Genomic DNA, 22,903 nt, shown 5'->3' with positions numbered 1-22,903 from the left:
TCACCATCACCGGCCACAGTAGGTTTCGTAGATATCCTGGCAGTAAGGATGTAGTAGGATTTCCAACAACAAGGGAAACATTTCTCTCGGTGTTTTCTTTTCGCTTGGACTCTGTAGAAGCAGACACTTCAACAAGGAAAAGGGCCACGAAATCCCCATCGCTACTTGGTTGCGGTTGGCTCCTTTAACGTGTATTCCGATTCTTGATATGGCCAGAGCGCACGCAATTGACTGACTCCTTTGGCCGTCCATGTCGTCCCCTTTCGCTGAACCCTAGCCACTTCACTTCCTCATTGTCTCGGGCTCAATCAGACCCCTAACCAGACCTTCCACCTGTCCAATCTCCTTCAAACATTTCAACCATGCACACTCCGCGCGGCTCGCCTCCATCCTGGCCTTCTCCATTGCCTTTTCCGCGTCTCTGGCCGAACCAACGACTTCAACCATGCACTTTGAGAGTTGAATAAGGCGTGCCTTGCGGTTAGGGTCAGCCGAGGTGCGCGCGAGATCTAGGAGAGAGTGGGTCATGCTTGTCGTGGCAGCTAGTGTCTGTGGAATGGTTGGCGATAAAGTTGCTGGCGATCGTGCTTGTGGATGGGCGTGAAGGGTGGGAGAGACCATCTTGTTTATCGTTGCGTTAGCGGCAACTGCACTGCTTGGGAGAGGCGAACTTGGATACATTGATGTGTTGAGGTTTGCCGTGAAAGGAGTAGTCGGGCTAATCAAGGGATTCTTCCGCTTCGGTGCTCTTGAGTCCGTGCGACCGAGCTCAAGGCGTGGTTCTGTCGCCTGGTTTCCGCAAGGGAAGCGTGGATAGTCGGAATTCGGTAGGCCAGGTTGAGTCAACTTCGGGCTAACTTGTCCTGGTTGCCCACTGCCGCTAGCATTCACTTGAAGTGGTGGACTCGCCCTCTTATCATCCGCATCTGCTGACGTTGAAGCTGGAACTGTTTTGCGTCGTAGAGATCCGGGCGCACCAGCTGGCCTACCTGGCTGCGAGTTCATCTCTTCCGACACGGTGGTGGTCTCAACGACAGCCGTTGTTGCTTTATTCGACTCCACCGACCTCTTGTGGAACAGGCCTCGAATATTGGAGATGACTTTCTTCTTGCTGGAACTCGAGGGACTATGTGCTAGCACGTGTGATATCTTCCGTCCCTTGACGGAGTCAGTGCGGGGAGAGATGCTCTGGGAAAAGGTCTTTACATTGCGTGGCTTTTTAATGTTATCCTGGCTAACCGCGTATGCTTTTGGTGCTCGCTGCGGGAGGAAGCTGATTGCAGGAAGGTGACGCTCAGGTGGAGAGACAATGATTGGAGGTGGTTTGGGCTTCCGTGACGAAGTACGTGGTGGGAAAGGGGTAGTACTTTGAGGCCCCGAAATTATTGCCGCCTCGTCATGTGTCGCTTTCGCGAGATCATTGACGAGTTTCTCCTGTTTGGCTTGCTCTTGTCCAAGGTCCTGGAATAAGAAAGGTGCTGTTTCTTTATTCGGGGCGGTACGCAAGACAATGGTAGGTGGCCGGGACAATGAGCTGGGTGTAGGACGTTTCGTGATGAGTTCATCAGCCGCACTGCTGGAGGTGTTTTCCTTCTGTTTCGCGGCAATAGCATCATGGTCAGAGCACGGTTCGAAACTTGCAAAGTCTTTGCAGGGCCAGTCACTCTGAATAGAGGTTGGAGTTGTCTGGGAAACAACGGCCTCCTTATTCCCTTCTGTGCCACTGAGGTCCATGTGGGAGCCCAGGAGCAAACCATGTTCAGTATCGATGTTATTATTAGGTAGCTCTGCTCGCACAACGGTGTCCACAGAGCTATCCTCACCAATGAGATTCCGAGTCTCGTCTTGGTCTGCATGTTTCAGCTGGTTTGAGGGCCGATCTGCGAGGTTTCTCACAACAGACATCGAGCGGCCGAAGATGGCGCTGGATCGTCTGATCTGGTCTTTTGCCATGCGTGGAGAGCCAATATGAGGAGCGCTTCCCTTGTGTTTCAAAGCAGACTTGGGACTTCGCTTCCTCAATGTGTTTTTGTCGTCTTGGCCCAGCAGCACTCGACTTGCAGAGTCTGTGATGCGAAGAGTCGGACCCATCCTAGACCCATTCAGAATACGTCGGACTCGATAGCCTCCAAAAGAATCGTAGCCATGGATGCTGACTCCTGACTCCCCATCACTATCAACGAAGGACTCGTCATCGCGAGGAGCCGTTGTGGATAACACTTCTCTGACGTCCATAAGTTTGCCTTTATCTTTGGGGGTAGCTCGAGAAAGATCGTTGTTCTGGTTGACTCCATTGATGGCAAATGCTTTCACAGGATGACTTGGGACGTCATCTGCCACGGGATGCTTGCCTACCATGGAATTCATGAACGGCTCTGAAGGAACGGTTTGGCGCAGGATCCCTTCGATGCTTTCGTCCAATGATGGACGTGTAAGTCGAGTCGGCAAAGGAAGGGAACTCTTGCGATTCATTTCTCTCGCTGAAGGCTGCTGGTGTGTGGCTCCATACTGGGCAAGATCGAGACCTTGACTGGTGGCTGGACTGCGAAATGTTCTTCGCTCAGTGCATGTCCCAGCTCTTGTCGCTAACTTTTGAATCGACTTTGAGCGGGAAGGTATGGTGTATGGGGAGCCTCGCCCTGTGACCCCATAACGACCACGAGAATTTGTACGGATCGGGCCTCCAGGAAAAGACTGCTTGGAACGTGAAAAAGAGGCAGATCCAGTCCCCTCAGAATCAGAAGGAATATGAGTACTACTTTCTGGCTTCTTTGCAACGGATACTGCGATCGTTTTTGCCTGATGAAGTCTCAGCGCTGAGGTCTTGGTTTGACGGGGTGCAGGGGAGTCGACGTGGCGAGACAATGACCGAAGCAGAGATTCACGAGGTTTCGGTAGCTGGCTTGATGAGAGAGGACGGCCACTACCGTCAGCCGTGACTGGGGCATCGGTCTCCCGAATACGGTTTGCATCTGACATCGCTTCGAGATCGCCGGTAGCAGCAACATTCCCTTCGAATTTGACGTTGTATTCTGCTTGACCAATCTTCCCCTTGTCGTCCTGCAAATCCAGTGCCCGCATGCCTTCATACAGACTCTCGCTCAAACTTGGTTTGATACGAGACTGGCTTGACCCTGATGGAATTGTGCCGGCCTTGGTTGGTTCAATCGCAGGCCAATCTTCTTGTTGCGGAAGTCCGCCCCCAGGAGGGGTCAGAGATCGACGAAGAGGTCTTTCAGTACAGTCGATAAGGGACCTACGAACAGGTGATTTGGACTTGACAGTTGCAACAGGAAGGCTCGGGAGTGGTTTTTCTGGAGGACTTTGATGGCATGGTTGGCTCAGAGGAGCGGGAACAGGTGAGCGAGAACTCCCGGACAAGTTGTGCGCGTGTACCTAAGCTGTATATTAGCATTTCAACGGAGGAGACAGTTCGCTAGCCTAATTACGTGAAGTCTTTTTGTTGATGACGCCCCAGTCGCGGCGGTAGGACTCGCGCTCATAACCCCTTCCCGTGAAAAGCTCGACTCAAGTCGCAGTTTCGACAAACCCAAATGTTTAGAGGCGCTATTGACCCAAGATCTCTTCCTCGGTCCACCATCCAGAGTATTTGGGGTCACAGGCGATACATTCGAATGTGCTGATCTCAACCTCGGTTTCAATGGGACGAGTTGAGGAGGGCAAGAATGTGGCGAAGATGGAGCGACAGAGCGACGACCAGGCGTTGGGGTGTCTCGAGATCGAAGGCCCGTTGGCATTCTCGAGACGACGATGTTGTCCTTGTTGCACGGGCGCCGGTCACTTCTCAGAGACATGACCTAAGAATAAAAGGTCCTTAGGCCATGTAGACGCAAACTGGTTCTGAAAATGTAAATCTCATGATAGTGAAGGTCGTCCCGTTGTTTGGAGGGGGTGCGGCAGCCTAAGATGGTTTCCTACTGAGTGAAGTACCTAGACTCCGTGTGATTGAAAATGGTAATCACAATTCTTCCCTCATTGAAACCTCTCGCTTTTATCCAATAACACCAACTGGAAGCCCATGCCTTCTTCGGTCTCCATGAATTACTAATGGCCTTGGATGAGGATTCGAGATCGGTGGGGTTGACGAGAATTTCATTTTCGTTGCATCCTCAGCGGTCAAGAATGAGGCTTGTGCTAGTCATTCTCATCTTCTCCTTGATAGTTTGCCTGTTGGGAGTCGCCAGCTTCTTTCTTCTGCTTACCGGCCTCGTACTGCTCCATGTTTCTTGCCCTCCACTTCGGACCACCAAAATCATCCTCCCTCAGCCTCTCACCGTCCTCAATCGCGATGCCTTGTTTTTGAGCCTGCTCTTCGAGTCTACGTTGTTCCAGGATCATGCTTCTCAAAAATTCAGTGGTTTTCCCCAGCATGATTTGCTCGCTCCTTTCATGACCAAGAGCTCCCGGGACGAGTTGTGAGAGTTCGGTAAAGCGTTCACGGATGGCTGTGCGTCGCTTGTTCTCGGCATCTTTGTGGTTGAAGTTCTTCTGCGATGCTGTCAGACGAGGCTTCGAAACCTTGTTCGCCTTTTTTGCTGAGCCGGACTTGGAAGTGTTTGGCTGGGTGTCAGAAGCCGGAGTAGATTCTCGAGACGATGTATTTGACTCGGTCCCCTCTTCTTTTGACATGGTGATGGGACGGATTTCGTTGACGATGGATTGAGAGAAAGAAAAAGAACAAACGAATGGCAGGAACCCCTTTCTGGGTAACCTTGGGTTGGTGACCTGCCAGCAAATCTCAGCTGCCCCTCAACATTGTGGGCAGCGAGACCCTGCTGTTGATAGATGGCAAGGCGGTATTGATGGACGATTGATATATCCGCCGGCAAAGTCCAAGGCGAAGGAGCTGAAGGCAGAAATAGTCTTCGGTTTTCTCACGGCGTTGACCAGTCGTTGGTGATTTGGCTCGCCATTTCCGTTTTGGGTCTAGGGTGAGAGGACGGAGATAACCCCACCTGCAGCTAGCAAAATCCGCGCATGTTCTGGAACTCTGATGGCATTTCCTTTCCGTTCTTTTCCAGATCGGCCGCAGCATCCTGGTGACCATTCTTCCATCTGTTCTACGGAGAGGGGGGCTATATCTTGAGCTTCATTATATTTTTCATTGCCCCAGTCCAAGACACCTCTCATTTACCTCGCAACTTCTCCGTAGCGGGATCATACGAAGTATGAGCAGAATCCGACCCCTCCAGGGTGCCTGCAACTGCGGCCGCAATCACTACTATATCACAGCTCCGCCCGATGCTACGGAACAAGCGCTGATTTACTTTGACGATAGCAGCCAAAGCAGTAAGTTCACTCCGACCCTAATTCTTATCCACCACTCTAATTTCGATGTCTTCGTCAGGACGAAGTCAAGCAACCCCGCTAACGGCGTGGCTCCGGGTTCCGTTGTCCTGGTACTCATCAACCACACAGTCATTCTTCCCTGACGAAACCCATGCCTCTATTCGAAGAACCTTCACACCCTTGCATACACCACACTCTCAGCGGGTGTTCTGCGGCTATTGCGGCACGCACCTGTCCTACTGGACTGAACAACCGCCAGAAGAGGCAGAGTACATGAATATCACTTTAGGAAGTTTGTTGAGCGAGGACCTGCGCGCACTACAAGACTTGGACCTGTTGCCCGAGGATGTAGAACCAGAAACACCCGCAGATGATGGGCAACAATTTACAATGTCCGGGGCGCTGCAGCAGGGCGACGAGGATATGGCGCAAGGTTCTGCTACACCGCGAGAGAACCAACCACTGACTCGGACACATCGAAGTGGTCGAACAGGAGGGCTAACTTGGTTTGAAGAGATGCTGGCGGGAAGCCGACTGGGCCGAACGCAAAACACAAGACGCGGAGTTGGAATCAGCAATGACGGTTTGACTCGGGTGGAATGGGAAGTGTCGGAATATTTTGACGATGGCAGCGAAGAGCCGATTCAGACAGCTACAGGCTCGAAGCGAAAGATCGGGGATGTGGGCAGAGACGAGGACGCTGCCATGCAGCATTGAACGCAAGGACTCCGCAAACGAACATAGCATATATCTGATAGATCAGAAAGCGACTGGTACATCGCATAGCGCTGGAGTTCTCGCGGTCGGACCTTGAAGATAGGACGAAATGAGCAAGCAAACAGAGGACTCCAAAAAGCTCAAGTGATCGGCCGTGCAATGCATAGCGACACAAAGGAACCAAAAAGTAGATCATGGTAATAAACAATATCGACATCATCCTTGATAACCATCCCAGTACAAAGATGTTTATTTGGGGGTATCAACATTCTCTTCAGCTTCGGCTTGCCCCATTCACCTCGCCAATTTCTGTTCCAGTGATTTGCTTCCATCCGCCTCTCATGGCTTCTGGCAACGTGCTCACCTTATCGTTGGATAGCTCCTCTGGTGTGCTTGAGCGCGCAAATTTGTCCTCGGGGAGCTCTTTAAGCCCGACGATTAAATGTGTCTGCTAGAGCATCTTTCCACGAGCGCTTGGGGACCAGGGTCGCGCCGACAGCTTCAAACTCGGAGTCGTCGAAGATCCATTCCGGGCTGCGCTCGACGTTGACTTTGTAGCCAGCATTCAGCAGTGCTTTGGTAGTGCTGTGTCTTACTGTGCGAAAAGTCAACCACTATACATGTAGATGGAAGACATCTCAAAAAGCAGATCCATTCTCAAGTGAAGCGGAGGCGGAGAGTTGTCGCCATGTTGTGTCAAGCACTCAATGTAGAGGGAAGACTATGCGGACATGAAATCACGGCTGAGAGAACAGAAGAAGCTCTTCACAGAAATAATATTCCGGTGTTCATGAGTCAAGCATTGCCGCCCAGTTGAAAAGGTGTAGAAATGGCGGAGACACCTGAAACTTTTTCTGCCACCGCCGAAGCCTCGTACCTGACGCATGTCCCATCCTCTCCAAAGGCGACACGCAAATGAGATTTGGTTTGCACCAAGACCAAGAGAGAAGCTAAGATGTCTGAGGCCCTGAAAACCAGCGTCCCGACGGACAATCCCCCTTCCTACGAAACTCTCTCCGTCCCTCCTCCAACAGGCATACAAACATGTACAGCGCCTCCGCCAGGTCGCCGCCCCCTCCGTCCTCCGCCACCCCTGGAACTCCCCGCCCTTAACCTTCTGCGAAACAAGCGCATCATTCTCGCATCCCAATCTCCTCGCCGGAAGCAACTCCTAGGTCAAATCGGACTGCATAATGTCGAGATAATCCCTTCGAAATTTGAAGAGAACCTACCAAAGACACTGTCCCCATTCGAGTACGTCCTGGCTACTGCGACGCAAAAGGCATTGGCAGTATATAAACAGGAGGTGGACAATGAAGCCAAAGGCGAACCAGGATTGATCATTGCAGCAGATACGATTGTTGTGAGTTCACTGGGAGAGATTTTAGAAAAACCGACAAGTGAGGCCCATCACATCGCTATGCTGAAAGGCCTAAGGGATTTGGGGATACATAAAGTCTACACTGCCGTGTGCGTGGTCGCTCCCCTCGAAAGTGCAAGAGATCCCGGATACGCCATCGAGACTTCCACCGAGGAAACTACCGTCAAATTCGACTCGGAAGTGACGGACGAATTGCTTTTGGCATATGTAAGGACCAGAGAAGGAGCGGACAAAGCGGGCGGATATGGGATACAAGGCACCGGAGCAATTTTGGTGGAGAAGATAGATGGCAGTTTTGATAATGTGGTTGGCCTCCCGCTAAGGACAACATTGAAGTTGATTGAGAAGGTCATGCAGAAGGCGGAGGATGACGATATCTTGGATGGCGAGGGCGAGGACCTGCTTGAGGATGAGTGACGATATGTTTGTGGCGGAACTCAAATCGAATTCAGTGTCAGCGGTGTCCGGCGATAGCTCCTTGGGTCATGGTCAGTGTATAGAGAAGCCTACCGAGGACGGGATCCTTGGTAGACATTGTATGGCTTGTAAAACTCATGTTTGTCAGAATGCATCATGTACATAGAGACTCCCGGTCCATTCCCCGTGCGACAATTGTACCACTGTTTATTTCAGATTCTTGAGCTTTCCATCATGACCCAAGCTCGATGTATCAGCCTTGCCAATCGTGGCATCATTCGCACCTGCATGCCATATTCTTTTCATTGCCTCGACCACACCAACATCGTTCGTCTCGAATTCGTAGAATCCCACCGCAACAACAAGCGTAGCCACGTTCAATAACCACATGAAAGTTCGCCGCATGGTCGGATGACGGCGGATAGGAATGTAATCGATGATCATTGATCTGGAGAAGTTTCAGTGTTTTCCCATTGGTGGGGTGATACAATGGTGAGTCTGGTGCAAACTCGAGACTTACTGGAAACCCGCGTGTGAGTGGATCAAAATGGCAAAGATCAAAGCCGCATCCAGCATCGGACTGACCGAACCAGCAGCAAAAGGTGTAATGGTCAAGGGAACCAAGCCCACCGACAGTATTCGTTCAAAGGTCCAGTGATAGCTTCCATGGAGGGGATCGGGCTTCGGTACAGGTGCAGGGTCATTGACTCCTCCTTGGATGACCTGCGGACCGGGCGGTAGGATCTTCCTTTGCGCGGTTGAAGAGAAGGGCGCAATCTGGGGAGCAATGGACAGCCGTGGAGAAAGGAACTGTCGTGTTGAAGACTTTAGAGGAGCTGGTCGGAAGGGTCGAAGTGGTTGGGTAGTGCTCGAGAACAGTCTCTTGGACGTCGACAGGAGTTGTGCTTGTCGCAGCATGGCTGTTCTCGAAACCGCCGCCATTTCCCTAACACGATCAATGGATGGTCTGGTGAAGGTGGTCGTCGAGAGGCATGAGGGTCAAAGAGAATCAATGGTCGGTCGCATGCTGCGATGGGATGTTGCTCGGCTGCCAAGAAGCTTGCTTCCGGGCCAATCAGGAGCTTTGCATTTAATATAACAAGCCCGACAGCTTCTCACCAACTCCCACCTTCACTCAATCCACCTATACCTTTCGCTGTGAACTATTACGACGGCTATCAATCCCTCATACCGGGCAATCTATTCTTGAAAATATGTCATGCAGATCTGATAAGACCGACCTGGTCAGTTTGCTATGTTTTGGTCTCATTGACTTACCTCCCAGCACATTGTGGCATTGTACGGAATACAGACTCCCCTATATCGCTAGACTCACTTAGGACTACGCACTTGGTTGCAGGATGATTATGTGCGTGCAATGGAAAGCGTTTCGCCTTCCCACTATCTCCAAAACCGACAGCCTCGTGAGCAACAGATTTGGAGCATCACGCCATGCGGGGTTCGGCCGAGGGAAAACCATTGCCAACAAGTCGGATTCGAGATGCTGACTGGTGGACTGGTCAATCAATCCTCAGGGATGTCCCCTCTAATGCCCATCGGATCCTCTGATATACGTGTGCTTACCGCATTGTATCGTACAGCCTTATATAACCTAGGTTAGCGGAAACGGCTTGGTTATATTCGTCTCCCCCGACGCATCTTCTGTTCGCTTCTTCACCACTTTGTGTTTGTGTCTGCCTGGTTGGTTTGCTTGCCTCCAACATGGCTAACGACAGGGTCGTGCTCATTTCTGCTGCACCGACGGAAGACGTTACTGTCCCCTCGGATGCACCCCACGAAAACAGTTGGTACAATGGGAGAGATTTTGACGGCTACCGAGTTACCGAGCAGTTGCTTTTTCAAAGACGCAAGATTCGTGTCATCTGTGTTGGGGCCGGAGCGACGGGCCTTCAGTTTGCGTACAAAGCAGAACGTGCCTTGAAAGACGTGGAACTTCAGATCTATGAAAAGAACAGCGACATCGGTGGAACCTGGCTGGAAAACCGATATCCTGGCTGTACGTGCGACATTCCCTCCCATTCTTATCAGTTTACGTGGGCAAAGAACCCCAATTGGTCAAGATTCTACTCTGGATCGGAGGAAATATGGCAATATCTCAAGGATGTTGCAACGAAGTATGACCTAGAGAAATACGTCCAATTCAAGACGACTGTCGAGTCTGCTACTTGGGACGAAGAGTCTGGGTTGTGGAGATTGCGTATTCTTGCTCCAGACGGCTCATATTTCGAGGATACTTGCAACATCCTCGTCAATGGTTCAGGGGTCCTCAAGTGAGCGAAACCCCATCCTCGCCCAAAAGCAACCATGTCAAGCTAACACGGGTTGTCAGTGAGTGGAAATGGCCCAACATTCCAGGCCTTGATTTATTCAAAGGAAAGCTCATGCACTCGGCAAAATGGGACGGCGACTATGATCTGAAAGGGAAGACTGTCGCCGTAATTGGCGGCGGATCGTCTGCAGTACAAATCATTCCCTCAATACAACCAAGTAAATGGCTCTCACATACCAGCACGGTCTGAATCTTGGTTTGCTGACATCGTCCATAGCCGTCGGGAAGATGTATGCTTTCTTGAGATCACCTGTCTGGATAACGACTGGCTTCGGCGCCAAGTACGCTGGTCCCGGTGGGACTAATTTCTCCTGTAGGACTTCCGCTGAGAAAATATGACTGTAACTGACTGCCGCAGACTCTGAAGAACAAAAGGAAGAATGGAGGAAACACCCAGACAAACATGCACAGTACTGCCGGGATGTTGAAGGCGAACTCAACAAGAGATTTACGCTGGTAAGTCCACGCACTGTTGCCGAGCCATCTCATTGCCCTGACCTGGTGTTAGATGCATCTCAAGGCCAAAGATCAGAAAGTGTCCCGAGATCTGGTGGCAGACATCATGAAGGAACAGCTTGGCCATGATGAGTCTCTCACCAAACACATGATACCACCGTTTGCTCTTGGCTGCAGGAGAATGACTCCTGGATCTGGCTATCTACAGTCTTTGAGAGCAGACAATGTACAAGTGATCCCGACGTCAGCTACAAGATTGACAGAAACCGGTATTGTGGGCGAAGATGGGATTGAGCACCAGGTCGACGTGGTGATCTGTGCAACAGGCTTCGACACCTCCTTTACGCCGCACTTCAAGGTCCATGGTCGGAACAATGCAGAGATCCATGAGCAGTTTGGTGACTTTCCCATCGGATACATGGGCATTGCGGCTGAAAACTTTCCCAACCTGTTCCTTCTAATAGGCCCCAACGGACCGGCATCGCACTCTAGCATCCTTCCAATCCTGGAATGGTACACCCGATACATCTTCCAGGTCATTGAAAAGATCCAGACGGAGCGCATCAAGGCTGTGGAACCCAAGAAGGAAGCCATCAAGGATCTATACAACCATACCCACGAGTTGATGAAGCGACTGGTCTGGTCGTCTGCCTGTCGATCGTGGTTCAAAAACGGCAAAACACACGGTCCAGTGACAGCCATTTACCCAGGTAGCCGACTACATTTTTTCGAGATTATGAAGAATGTTAGATGGGAGGATTACAACATCACATACATGTCGGAGAACAGATATGCATTCATGGGCAACGGCTATACACAGACTGAGGTGGACCCTGAGGGAGATCCTGTCTGGTATTTCGACGACCCGTTCACCAAGATCTAGAGCTGTTCTTTTTTTGGTCAGAGAATTAGGACAGATAGAATGCGAACGAATTCGAGCAGCCAAGGGATCAAGGGAAAACGTTGGCCTCAGAGGGATAATACCAGTAGGAGTAAGGATCGTAGACCGTTCATTGGACCCGGAGTCTTACCGCAGTCCGCGTGGCCATACCCAAAGGGTAGTACGAACGTGACATTGGCGTGTTGGCGTTGTAGTCTTGTTTGTCTCTTTGTAGAACGATGACGGCAAGAAGAGGAAGGCCGACGGCGCTGTGCCCCGAAGAGCACGTCCCATCCTTGGAGCTGGCCAGCGGCGGGCTGTGGGGGTTGGCTGGGCTCTGGAGTGGACATCCTAGCGGCCTTTCCACCCTGTGCTAGGTGTGCCAGGCACGTAGGCTAGTGGCTAGGTAGTGCTTCGCTCTTCTAGCCTACGATTACCTCCGTAATTGAACCAGAAGGTTTCTAGCCCACCAGTGCCCACCAGCCTAGGCTTCTCACCTATTTTCTCGTACTTGCAGGGTCCTCTGTACAAAGGGCGGCTCACCGTCCCGCCCTTGTCCGCCCTGTAGGCATGCCAACACCCTCCTACGAGGATGTTCAAGTATGATTGACGCCAGCTGACTAACTCGGTGGTGGTCTAGTCCTCTTGTAATAGTTGCCCGCCAATGGACCTCTATTCTCCGCCAATATAATCGCTGTCGACTCATTCAATCTTTTGTACGAGCCCAAGCATTGCTTCAAGGCGCGACGCTGCTGTGTAGTGTTCAGTGAAGGACCATCGCAATCACAGACAACTCTACATTTTTGCCGGCCTTCCTCAACTGTTATCATCTCCTATTTCACATTCCGCTGCTTTCATATCGTCGTTTGCCCTCGAGGAAAATGTCGAAGCGGAGTTGGCAAGAGGCCGAACTGCCCTCCCCACGTTCTGCTCCGGGTCCGAGCCCGCACAGAGCGACCTCGACGACGTCTCCCCATACATATACCTCTCCAGCACAGACCACCTCGCCCAAGAAACCTCGTAATTCGTTTGATGAGCCCAGTCTCATTGCCAAAGCCCCGTCCCGTCCGCAAAGGACCAATTCCAACACCAATGGAGCCGCCGCGGACGCCAAATTGCCTGGGATCTCAAGGAAGGTCAAGGCATGCGCTGCGTGCCGCAAGCAAAAAGTAGGGCTTATACACGTTCTTTCCAGGTCAAGATAGCTGAACAGATATATCATGCAGATCAAGTGTATCATGATTGGCGACCCGCCGTGTCAACGATGCAAAGAACGGGGACTATCTTGTCGCCTCAATAAGAGCTTACAAACCCTCATGTCGGAAGATTCGAAATGGAAAGCTGCCGTCACAAAGGATGTCACTGCTCTTTACGCGGCCGTCGAGGAGATCGTGCGAACGCTCCAGCTGCCATCTCTGCCGCAGATGCTCGTCTCTACGCAAGATCCCGCTATTTTCTTCGACCAGGAGGAACAGGGCAATGACCCTGATGACGAGGACCAGTCATTTGACAATTCGCCCAAGGTGACCCCCGTCGCTGACAATCTCTCACACGTACCTATTGAATCGCTATATCAAATCACCGGGATGCGGTCGCTAAGAGCTTCTGAGAATATCACCGAAGATCAGTCGCGAATATGCAAGCAATTGCGAGATACTGACTTCATTGCAAGAGGGCTGATGAAGCAAGAAGACGCAGAGCATCTGGCCAACTACTATCTAAGCAAGCTTGATCCCTATATTTGGCACATATGTCCCGACTACACGGATTTGGAGTCCTTCCGACGTCGATCACCCACTCTGACCGCGTGTGTTCTCACTGTGGCTGCCCTTCACGACACTAAGCTGGGTCACCTCTACCCCATTTGCAGCAAAGAATACAGGAGATTGGTTGCCAACGCCATGTTCGAACGGAAAATTGACATGGAGTATCTGCGAGCCTTGGTTCTTGGATCGTACTGGCTGAGCGACATCTCATGGACATTATCTGGTTATGCCATTCGCCGTGCCAGCGAATTTCATCTTCGACAGTACTACCACGAAATATCAGAGTCAGTCAAATCGCCTGAAAAGGCTGACCCGACAAAACTGCAGGAAGCCATGGATGGTATCAGAGTCCTTTACCTGCTCTACATATGTGATCACCACCTTTCAATCCTTTACGGCCGCTCATCTATCATGCGTGACAATGAAAGCTATATTACTGGGTGGGAGGCGTACCTGGCTTGCTCACTTTCCACAGACGCCGACCGCAGAATTGCCGGGCAGATATGCTTGATGTACCTGATGAACCAAATACGTGAGACATTGGGCCCCGAAGATACAAGCTCGGTATTGCCAGTCTCTGCTCTTACCAAGATTGCTGGCTTTGAGCGTGACCTGGATGACTGGATCGCCCGGTTTTCACGGCACAGTAAGTAAAGCGGAGATGCGATATTCCATGATCTATGCTTACCACTGTTCCAGATCCAAGCCAGTACATTGGCAACTGGCCCAACAAGGGTGCAGTCATGCATTACCACTGGGCCAAGCTCTATCTACAGTCATATGTCCTCCGAGGACTACCTGAGTCCGGTGCTGTTATCCCCGAACACTTCTTGGAGAATGCTTCGGCCGCGGTCGCTGCCGCAACTGCCATCATCAATCTCCTTTTGGACGATAAAGACGCCCAAATAGCTATTGCCTATGTTCCGCATCATATTCACGGCATGATTGCGTTTGCGTGCATGTTCCTCTTGAAAATCGCGACAAAGCACAGCGAGCAGTTGTTCTTAGACACCGTTCGCTTTCAGAAGCTCATTAATGCATTGGCACAACATTTCAAGTCGACAGACGTCGGCAAAGATCACTTGATTCACAGAATGGCCGAAGGACTCGAGAAGATGGCAGAGAGCTTGGGAGGACCAGCACGGTCCAAGAACCGCGTCAAGGCCAACGGAGAGCGTTCGAGTCAGCCATTAGCATCCCCCAGTCAAGCGGTTGATGCGACGGTGAACCTAGGGAGAATCACTAATGGGCAATCGGATGTGCCTGACTATGGCTCACTGGATCCTACTGCCTTTGATTTCGGAGATCCGGCATTGGGGCTGGGCATGCCGTTCTTCGATTTCGAGGGAACAACACTGGATGCAGGACAGGCCATGTGGAATTTTACGTAGGCGCATGTTAGTAGTATGATGAAGCTGAGACGTTGACTTGCATAGCAAATGCAGAGCAAAATTTGATATCCTCGTCCTGTACTCCGACAGATGCTTTTTACTGCTTATTCCGACTGACCAATCAGCTGTCGGGTAAAGAATCCTCTCCCGATTCGGTATAGCGCCTCTTCTGGGAAGATCTGAAGCTCCAGAAACTCCAAGTCGCTTGCGTTCAAAAGCTCATTTCTACCACGACACACAGCTGCCACCGCGCTCTCTCTCTTGATACACTCCCCGAAATGGCGTCTCAGCGGCTGGCGCTGAATCTTCAGCGGTCCCTTCGAAGCAGACAAGCTCTCAAAGCCATCCAGTCTCCCCTTCGCCGCTACGCCAACCCTGTCACTCCCTCCAGAACTGAAAGCACCACTCTTTCAAATGGCCTGACGGTACAACCCTCTCGATTTCTGCTGCCCCAGGGGACTGAGGTGACTGACTGGAGGTTTTAGATTGCGACCGAGCATTCGCCATGGGCTCAGACCTCGACTGTCGGTGTTTGGATTGATGCCGGGAGCAGAGCGGAAACAGACAAGACGAATGGAACTGCGCATTTCTTAGAACATCTGGCTTTCAAGGTGAGCAGTGGAATCCTTCTACTCAGATGCAGGGGTTAACCGATTTTGTAGGGCACTGGCAGACGAACCCAACATCAACTAGAGCTCGAGATCGAGAATATGGGTGGCCACCTCAACGCATATACTTCGGTAAGTCGGATTGCCATCCATCCTCAGTCTGCTGCTAAATAAAAGGGCAGCGTGAAAATACCGTCTACTATGCCAAATCCTTCAACTCCGATGTTCCCAAGACCGTCGACATTCTTTCCGATATTTTACAAAACTCGAAACTCGAGCCTGCGGCCATCGAGCGCGAAAGAGATGTCATTCTCCGCGAGCAAGAGGAAGTTGACAAACAATTGGAAGAAGTGGTGTTTGATCATTTGCATGCAACAGCTTATATGCACCAGCCTCTCGGCCGCACCATCCTAGGACCTAAGGAGAACATTGAGACCATCTCCCGACAGGATCTCGTGGATTATATCACCACCAACTACACTGCTGACCGCATGGTCCTCGTCGGTGCAGGTGGCATTCCCCACGAGGAACTGGTCAAGCTCGCTGAGAAACATTTCGGACATCTGAGATCCGCTCCGCCGACATCTTATGCTGCCGAAGTTGCCGCTGAGCAGAAGCGTAAACCCTCTTTCATCGGCTCTGAGGTCAGGATAAGAGACGACACAATCCCCACTGCACACATCGCCATTGCCGTTGAGGGTGTTTCATGGAAAGACGATGAATATTTCCCCGCTCTGGTCACCCAGGCTATTGTCGGGAACTGGGATCGGACGATGGGCAACTCTCCTTACCTTGGCTCAAGACTCAGCACATTTGTGAATGCGAACAACTTGGCCAACAGCTTCATGAGCTTCTCCACGAGTTATAGTGATACTGGGTGAGTTATTTCTCTGCGTCGAAAAACCAATTCTATTACCCCTATCGCAAAACAGAACACTGACCGTGGCCGTGATATGATTGATACAGACTCTGGGGAATCTACCTCGTTTCCGAAAACAAGACGCAAATTGACGATCTGGTCCACTTTACCCTACGCGAGTGGTCTCGCCTCTCCTTCAACGTCACTGAAGCAGAGACCGAACGCGCCAAAGCCCAACTTAAAGCCTCCATCCTCTTGAGTCTTGATGGTACGACGGCCGTTGCAGAGGACATTGGACGACAAATCGTCACGACCGGCAGGAGAATGGATCCCGCCGAGATTGAGCGTGTCATTGGCCAGATCACGGCCAAAGATGTGATGCGGTTTTGCCAGAAGAAGCTTTGGGACCAGGATATTGCGATCAGTGCGGTGGGCAGTATCGAAGGCTTGTTGGATTATAACCGTATTCGAAACGACATGGCACGGAACTTTTCATAGGGGCACAAGGAGAGGGAGTAGACAAGGAGGCGTGTTGGACTTGGAGGAGCGAGGGGAGTTTGAGACCCCAGAGAAATAGGCGAGAAGTGTCTTGAGGAAGATCTTCTGACCCTTCTGACCCAAGGTCAGCTAGTGATCTGGAACTTCTAGAGGGCTAGGTAGTGATTTGTATTGTACAGTGCACAAGGCAGAATCTGCACACACAGAGAGGCCAAAAAAGGGAGACCGTCAACTTGAAGCAGATGCGGACTTATCGAACTCGTGATTTTGATCTTCTTGGGCACGTCCAGGATGGCAGGATGTTGTCTCCATGGTTCCTTGGTTGACACGGCTTTATTATTTGTTTGTTTCTTTTCACTGCTCTCATTACAAAAATACGGGGATCAGTTCCTGAACCTCGCTCGATAAACGGGTCGAGAAGATGCTCGGGGCAGAGGAGAATGGGGGAATACATAGCATCGTTGTATCGCCCTGCCTCCCTGGTTATCTTTTAGCCTCTCTGTTCCCTTCCCCGGACGACGACGACGTTTGGTGCAAGACCCAGCCCAGCCCAGCTCCCTAGACCTACGCCTAGACTTAGACCTTGACCTTCAAGATTGCCTTTCCGAAATTCTGGCCTTTCAAGATGCCGACAAAGGCCTCGGCGGCGTTCTCAATGCCCACGTCCTCGTGGATTTTTGCCTTGAAGGCCCCGTCTTTCAACCACTTTGTCACGTTCTCGACGTGCTCCTTGTCATACTTGGGGCCCATGTTGGCGTCGAAGACCATGAAGCCCGTCAGGGTCAGCCGTTTTATCACGCACTGGAACATGTTGCGGATCGGGTAGCGTTCTTCGGGCGGCAGGTTGTACTGTGAGATCTGGCCACATGCTACGATCCTGTGGTGGTGGGGATATGGGTCAGTCAAATGCCATGTCCAGGAACCATGAGGCGATCTGGATGAATGAGGCAAGAGAAAAGGGGGCGAGGTGAGCGGGAGAGAGGACGAGGGAGATGAAAATATAGGGATTGATTGAACAGAGTCAGTGATGAGACAGAACTTACCGGCCGAAAAGGTTCAATGTGTCAATTGCTCCCGACAACTGCTCGCCGCCGACATTGTCATAGAAGATATCGATGCCACCTTCTCCATTGTCCGGGAATTCTGGCAGCTTCTCCCCCTTCTTCGCCTTATGTTCCCGGACCAAGCGCTGGATCACGTCCTTGGTGCTGGGCTCTTTCTTGTAGTTCCAACCCCCATCAAATCCGAGCTCATTGATGATGAAGTCTAACTTGTCGTCGCTGCCCACAGATCCAAAGACAGTCAAACCATCGTGCTTGGCCAGCTGACCGACCAATTGACCCACGGCTCCAGCGGCAGAGGATACCACAATGATCTCTCCAGGTTTGGGCTTACCAATTTCGTACAGAGATGCATAGGCCGTGAGCCCCGGCATGCCCAGAGCCCCCAGATAATGCCTGAGGTCGAGACCGGGATCGTCCGGATTGGGCACCTTAAACGGTTGTTCGGATTGCGGCCCGACCACATACAGATTGTATTGCTGGATTGGGAGCAACAACCTCACCACGTCTCCCTCGGCAAAGCCCTCGAGACTGGAGCGAAGAACCCGTGACAAATTTCCCGCGGTTATGGCCGTACCAAAGGGAATGGCGGGCAGGTATGATTTAACCGAGGGATCACGCAATAAGCCGCGCAGGTACGGGTCGAAGCTCACATAGAGCGTCTCCAGAACGAGCGCATTTGGAGGCAGCTTCTGGTCCAGGTCAAAAGGGCCGACATCTTTAACCGCAATGTGTTCACCAGGAACCGGGAGACGGTCGGGGACTTTGTTGAAGACTAGAGCAAGATTTTTGGTGTTGGAGGGCATCTTCACAAGCGCACTTTGGATCGATGGACCAACGGTCGAACTGTTGAGCGCAGGAAGGTCAAGAAGACCGGGAGGGTATCAAGAAGAAATATGTATGAATAACAACGGTGAAAGCTCGTGGTTGAAGATCATGGAAGGGCGAAGGTGGGAAGGGAACCGATATCACAGTATTTACATATCAGAACAACACTCCTCCCCAATAGCGTATATACTTCATGTACTTCGTATTCCCTAGCTTCGAACCATTCATTTGTCATATGCCCATGTCGATTCTTCTTTCTTCTACCTGTTACTTCGTGGATCGTTGATGACGCAAAAAAGAGACATCCAGACCATCACCAGTAGGCGGGGCATTTTCGTCCGAACGGCGCTTGGCAAGTTCAATGGATGGAGGGGGACGGACGGCGGAAATGGAGTAGGTGACAAAACAATCGAAATGGCAGCGTTCGTCCAGGAGATACATCGTACCTAGGTATCTGGGGAACCGGTCAAGAATACAGGATCGCAAGTCCATTACTGCCAGGCGAACGTCATGTTGGGAGAAATAGAGGCGCTCGTATGCCAGACTGGTGGAAAACGCGCGGATCAGACTGCATTGCGATGGACTTGTATTTGATTCGTCGGGTTTATGTGTGAAGCCTGGCTGGATGCACCGAGATGCTGGAGGGGAGCATGGTCTCGTTACAGATTTGTCGCAGTATGCACATCTATATTATACACGCATCTCTTAGAGCTGTGACCAGCAGCTGGTCGTAACGCGACCGAGTGGCCGGTCATACTTGGTGGCGGTGCGGCAGATTTCGCTCTGGGTGATACGAGCTCGTGGTGTAGCATGTGCTCAAGTTGGTCTCGTCCGTACCCCGTCGTGTCCGAGCACAAATCTCTCTGAGAACCATCGAGGCACGCTCCCTTCACTGTCGCGTGGTTTTGCCCCGGTCATAGGGAGGCAGGAAATATTGTCACTTCGGCCGTGACTCGACCCAGAATGCTGAGTATCTAGCCCTGACGGCATCGCGTACTGGACTGCCCGGTCCCAGTCTGTGAGACGCTCATAAGGACTTCGCAGCCAAGCTTCCAATTCATGCAAGAACAGTCGAGCGTTGTCACGGCCCAGAAAGTCTTTCAGTAATTCCTCTGCTTGCCCAGCACTGCCTTTGAGATCAATCGACTTCAATATTCCAATGATGTATTCCAGCAAGAAGTCCGCATTACTGGCGCGGCGGTCGGTGGATCCGGGACGTGAAGATTGGGGGGCGTCAGGATTGAGGAAACCGAATACTTGAAGTTCACGCCTGATCCACATGCGGGCTCGGGAATTCAAACGCTCATCTGTTGCGAAAGACGCGGGCGTCAAATTCCGGTATCGCGAGATGCGATTTGTGCCAACGTGGAGAGAGTAGAGTCTCTGACGGTACACCTGTTTGCGAAAGTCTAGCGCGCTATCCTTCGACGCTTCGGGACGTGCTGCTCTTGCAGTATGGTAGTGCCCTCCTCTTGCATATGCCCGAGCTTGTCTGAATCGTCGTTGTCGAGCGGCGGAAGCGGCGTCAAAACGAGTCGTGCTTCGACCGTCCGGGGGACATTCGGGTTGGAGATGGAAGACTTGACCCCTCTGTTCATCGCCGTCGCGGATGTTGAATCTAATCGCTGTGACTTGACATTTGCACAGTGGACAAACCTGCTGCCGCTGCAGCCATGTTCCCAAGCATGTAAAATCAAACTGGTTGTGGTGGCAGGGTAGAGCAATGGCTTGGTCAGAGATGTGGTCTAAGCAGATGACACATTGCTCTGGTGGAGGAACTGTGCCCTCTGGAAGAGTGAGTAGTGCTGCATTTGAGCCCACAGGCTCCTTGGGATCCAGTGTTATCTCATGTTCTGCGGATTCTGTTGCCATCAAGTGGTGCAAGAGAAAAAGAAAGAGAGAAATGATACCACCGCCACTGTGGTTGTAAGTGGCGTAGAAATCGCTGCAGGCACTTGCTGTTGAAGGATCATCTGCTCCACCGAAATTTCAAATGACGCATATCAAAAAAGGGGCCAAGCCTTGTGCCTACACGACTCGACGAGTTATCCATGGATCACTCCTTCATGTTAGTATTCTCAAAGGTGAATCTTTTACATCCTAGATTCTCTTGCTGTTTCATGATACAAGACTAACCTCTCAGAGATCCCTTTGTCTTGAACCCCATTCCCCCCTACCTTAGTATCAAACCAATAACATTTGCTCTCAAATTAGGCTAAAGGGCACCTTGGCAACAATATCTGTCAACAAAAAGAGCCTTATCACACGAATATACCTTCCCCTAAGTCTGGGGAGTTCACTTCCCGCTGCTGGTGCTTCGGGGCTGCCGTCGGGTAGGCAGATCAGTCCGTAATATAACAAGAAGAGCCTCTGAGCCCATACTAGTGCCATGCCTTCCATCCTCTCAGTCACTATCCAATCCGCCATTCTCAAGGCCGCCGCAAATTTCACAGCCCAAACGCTCACTCTGTGGAACGTGCAGTCCCTTGACTCAGTGAACTGGACCCGCGTTGTTGAGTTTGCGGTATTTGGTATTGTGTCCGCGCCGCTGGCATCAGTGTGGCAGCAATTTCTCGAGGATAGTTTTCCCAGCGTAACGAATGTCAGCTTGGCACACCCAGATTCTGACCTGTTAAATGACTCCTCCGAGGAACCCGTCGCGGCCGAAGAAAAGGCGAAATCAACAGCAGAACTCAATTGGCGAAATACTTTGACAAAGCTGATTCTGGATCAAACAGTCGGCCAGTTCGTCATCAACCTCACGTTTTTGACCTGCACAAACATTGCACAGCTTCAGAGCTGGCACTCGCTCCTCGAAGAGTTTCAGACGCGCATCTTCAGTATCATCTGGGCGAGTTGGAAGGTGTGGCCATGCGTGGCTCTGATCAACTTCATATGGGTTCCAGTCCAATGGAGAGTGTCTGTAATTTCGTTGGTCGGCTTCTGCTGGAACATCTTTCTGAGCACCTGGTCAATGCATGACAAGCCATAGACAAAGTTATCGCTCCAAATAACGAAAAGAATGCTATTGTCTAAATGCTAAAAGGCTTGTAGTCCTCAAATCCACCGCAGAGCTATTCCAGCCCTCGTCTATTTCTTTTCATGAGAAGGTTTCCCAACACATTTCATTTTCCAGGCTCTTGCAGAGGCACCCAATGAGTGGCATGATATTCATTTGGAAGAACCCGACGTGAGTGGGATCGAAGCGCCTCGACTGTGTTGGCGCGGATGTCGAACCCTCCGTGCCTGGGCCCGAGCATCCAGTCCGTGGTCGCTCAATATATTGCGCGTCACAAACGCAACGGCCAGCAGACACAAAGCTGCGATGAGTTGTGCCAAGAATGTGAAGACGAATCTCACAGCAAATGTGCCCGTAAAGGGACTCAGCGACTGCGCATGCTTAAAAGCGTACACGACGCTGTAGATTGCTCTCACTCCAATGAAGATGCATGCCAGAATCATCAGAGATGCAGCAGCTCGGTGTTTTCGAAGCCTGAGGTAAAGTTGACCGCAGAGGAACGAGACTGTAATCCATGTGATCAGGAGGATTACGGCACCAGCTTCAAGGAATGTATAGGCCGAGTCAACGTCTGCTTGGCTGTTGAGGTCACCCCCGAGCTTCGCTCCACCAGTCGCGAGGAGTGCAATGCCAGTGATTGCGCCAACATGGATAGCCACCTCTTGAACCAAAGTTGTAAGCTGACTGCTGTTCGACGTTGCGTAGTAGCCCTTTAATAAAGCCAGAAAGCCAGCAGTAGCAATCAGCAAAGGACTAAGGCCAATGGAGGAAACGATTGCCCCAGACGTAGAAGGGTGTGGATCGTTATGACTGCCGATTTGAATGCCTGAGGCGACAATGCGAAGTATCTCGAAGGCAGCGAGGAAGAAAAATGCTGCAAGTGAGCGTCGACCATGTCTGTAGAACAGCAACCCAGTGGGGAGGAGGAGAGGGATGTAAATTGACATCTCTGCGATTGAGAGTTTCGTCACTGCATCGAGCGCCATGGTTGGACTCTTGTAGATTGTTCAGCACAGTACGTTTTGTGATTGTGGGAAGGACGGCTGTTTTCACGGGCCACGTTCGTGTCAATTGCAACCTGAGTGCATTTGGAGATACTCTGGACCGAGAGATCTCAAGACTCTTATAGCTGTAAACACTTGCCTCGGATTTCCATCATAGCAGACCATGGCCTACGAATCGATAGCCAAAGAGGGCACCGGGGGTGCAGCCGCTAACCAAAAGAGGCATTCCATTCGAAGCGAATGCGATATTTGGCGCATTTCACGAGCGTCGATCTGAATGCGGATCGCGTTGTGGAGGCGAACCACTGGATCAATCCCAGGCAGCACTATTTACATGCATGCGATGGAGACGAGAGCA

The 22,903-nt window shown here is 51.4% G+C and overlaps 12 protein-coding genes across 12 annotated transcripts; 6 read left to right on the top strand and 6 right to left on the bottom strand.

Annotated features, from left to right (window-relative positions):
* Nucleotides 1–282: 282 nt before the first annotated feature.
* Nucleotides 283–3,081, bottom strand: Z517_11359 (uncharacterized protein; the record flags this gene model as incomplete). The annotated part of the gene is made up of 1 exon (XM_013422943.1): nucleotides 283–3,081. One exon carries the CDS (start codon nucleotides 3,079–3,081, stop codon nucleotides 283–285), a length of 2,799 nt encoding a protein of 932 aa, XP_013278397.1.
* Nucleotides 3,082–4,155: 1,074 nt separating this feature from the next.
* Z517_11358 (uncharacterized protein) lies at nucleotides 4,156–4,650 on the bottom strand (the record flags this gene model as incomplete). Its single annotated transcript, XM_013422942.1, has 1 exon — nucleotides 4,156–4,650. The coding sequence occupies one exon, from the start codon at nucleotides 4,648–4,650 to the stop codon at nucleotides 4,156–4,158; it is 495 nt and encodes a 164-aa protein (XP_013278396.1).
* Nucleotides 4,651–5,189: 539 nt separating this feature from the next.
* Nucleotides 5,190–6,027, top strand: Z517_11357 (uncharacterized protein; the record flags this gene model as incomplete). Its single annotated transcript, XM_013422941.1, has 2 exons — nucleotides 5,190–5,310; nucleotides 5,369–6,027. 2 exons carry the CDS (start codon nucleotides 5,190–5,192, stop codon nucleotides 6,025–6,027), a joined length of 780 nt encoding a protein of 259 aa, XP_013278395.1.
* Nucleotides 6,028–6,982: 955 nt separating this feature from the next.
* On the top strand, nucleotides 6,983–7,825 carry Z517_11356 (septum formation protein Maf; the record flags this gene model as incomplete). The annotated part of the gene is made up of 1 exon (XM_013422940.1): nucleotides 6,983–7,825. The coding sequence occupies one exon, from the start codon at nucleotides 6,983–6,985 to the stop codon at nucleotides 7,823–7,825; it is 843 nt and encodes a 280-aa protein (XP_013278394.1).
* A 207-nt stretch (nucleotides 7,826–8,032) lies between these two features.
* Z517_11355 (uncharacterized protein) lies at nucleotides 8,033–8,767 on the bottom strand (the record flags this gene model as incomplete). The annotated part of the gene is made up of 2 exons (XM_013422939.1): nucleotides 8,033–8,273; nucleotides 8,346–8,767. 2 exons carry the CDS (start codon nucleotides 8,765–8,767, stop codon nucleotides 8,033–8,035), a joined length of 663 nt encoding a protein of 220 aa, XP_013278393.1.
* A 780-nt stretch (nucleotides 8,768–9,547) lies between these two features.
* Z517_11354 (uncharacterized protein) lies at nucleotides 9,548–11,514 on the top strand (the record flags this gene model as incomplete). The annotated part of the gene is made up of 5 exons (XM_013422938.1): nucleotides 9,548–10,116; nucleotides 10,176–10,333; nucleotides 10,393–10,488; nucleotides 10,534–10,631; nucleotides 10,684–11,514. The coding sequence occupies 5 exons, from the start codon at nucleotides 9,548–9,550 to the stop codon at nucleotides 11,512–11,514; spliced, it is 1,752 nt and encodes a 583-aa protein (XP_013278392.1).
* Nucleotides 11,515–12,392: 878 nt separating this feature from the next.
* Nucleotides 12,393–14,668, top strand: Z517_11353 (uncharacterized protein; the record flags this gene model as incomplete). The annotated part of the gene is made up of 3 exons (XM_013422937.1): nucleotides 12,393–12,680; nucleotides 12,738–13,923; nucleotides 13,977–14,668. 3 exons carry the CDS (start codon nucleotides 12,393–12,395, stop codon nucleotides 14,666–14,668), a joined length of 2,166 nt encoding a protein of 721 aa, XP_013278391.1.
* Nucleotides 14,669–14,946: 278 nt separating this feature from the next.
* On the top strand, nucleotides 14,947–16,633 carry Z517_11352 (mitochondrial-processing peptidase subunit beta; the record flags this gene model as incomplete). The annotated part of the gene is made up of 5 exons (XM_013422936.1): nucleotides 14,947–15,093; nucleotides 15,154–15,279; nucleotides 15,331–15,408; nucleotides 15,459–16,153; nucleotides 16,243–16,633. The coding sequence occupies 5 exons, from the start codon at nucleotides 14,947–14,949 to the stop codon at nucleotides 16,631–16,633; spliced, it is 1,437 nt and encodes a 478-aa protein (XP_013278390.1).
* Nucleotides 16,634–17,209: 576 nt separating this feature from the next.
* On the bottom strand, nucleotides 17,210–18,500 carry Z517_11351 (uncharacterized protein; the record flags this gene model as incomplete). Its single annotated transcript, XM_013422935.1, has 2 exons — nucleotides 17,210–17,510; nucleotides 17,677–18,500. 2 exons carry the CDS (start codon nucleotides 18,498–18,500, stop codon nucleotides 17,210–17,212), a joined length of 1,125 nt encoding a protein of 374 aa, XP_013278389.1.
* An 838-nt stretch (nucleotides 18,501–19,338) lies between these two features.
* On the bottom strand, nucleotides 19,339–20,394 carry Z517_11350 (uncharacterized protein; the record flags this gene model as incomplete). The annotated part of the gene is made up of 1 exon (XM_013422934.1): nucleotides 19,339–20,394. One exon carries the CDS (start codon nucleotides 20,392–20,394, stop codon nucleotides 19,339–19,341), a length of 1,056 nt encoding a protein of 351 aa, XP_013278388.1.
* A 517-nt stretch (nucleotides 20,395–20,911) lies between these two features.
* On the top strand, nucleotides 20,912–21,514 carry Z517_11349 (uncharacterized protein; the record flags this gene model as incomplete). Its single annotated transcript, XM_013422933.1, has 1 exon — nucleotides 20,912–21,514. One exon carries the CDS (start codon nucleotides 20,912–20,914, stop codon nucleotides 21,512–21,514), a length of 603 nt encoding a protein of 200 aa, XP_013278387.1.
* Nucleotides 21,515–21,693: 179 nt separating this feature from the next.
* Nucleotides 21,694–22,527, bottom strand: Z517_11348 (uncharacterized protein; the record flags this gene model as incomplete). Its single annotated transcript, XM_013422932.1, has 1 exon — nucleotides 21,694–22,527. One exon carries the CDS (start codon nucleotides 22,525–22,527, stop codon nucleotides 21,694–21,696), a length of 834 nt encoding a protein of 277 aa, XP_013278386.1.
* Nucleotides 22,528–22,903: the final 376 nt, after the last annotated feature.

This window comes from Fonsecaea pedrosoi (assembly GCF_000835455.1).
Source record: "Fonsecaea pedrosoi CBS 271.37 unplaced genomic scaffold supercont1.8, whole genome shotgun sequence".
In the NCBI taxonomy this organism is placed as follows: Eukaryota; Fungi; Ascomycota; class Eurotiomycetes; order Chaetothyriales; family Herpotrichiellaceae; genus Fonsecaea; species Fonsecaea pedrosoi.
Note: the sequence above shows the minus strand (reverse complement) of the source record. Positions and strands in the feature narration are given on the sequence as shown.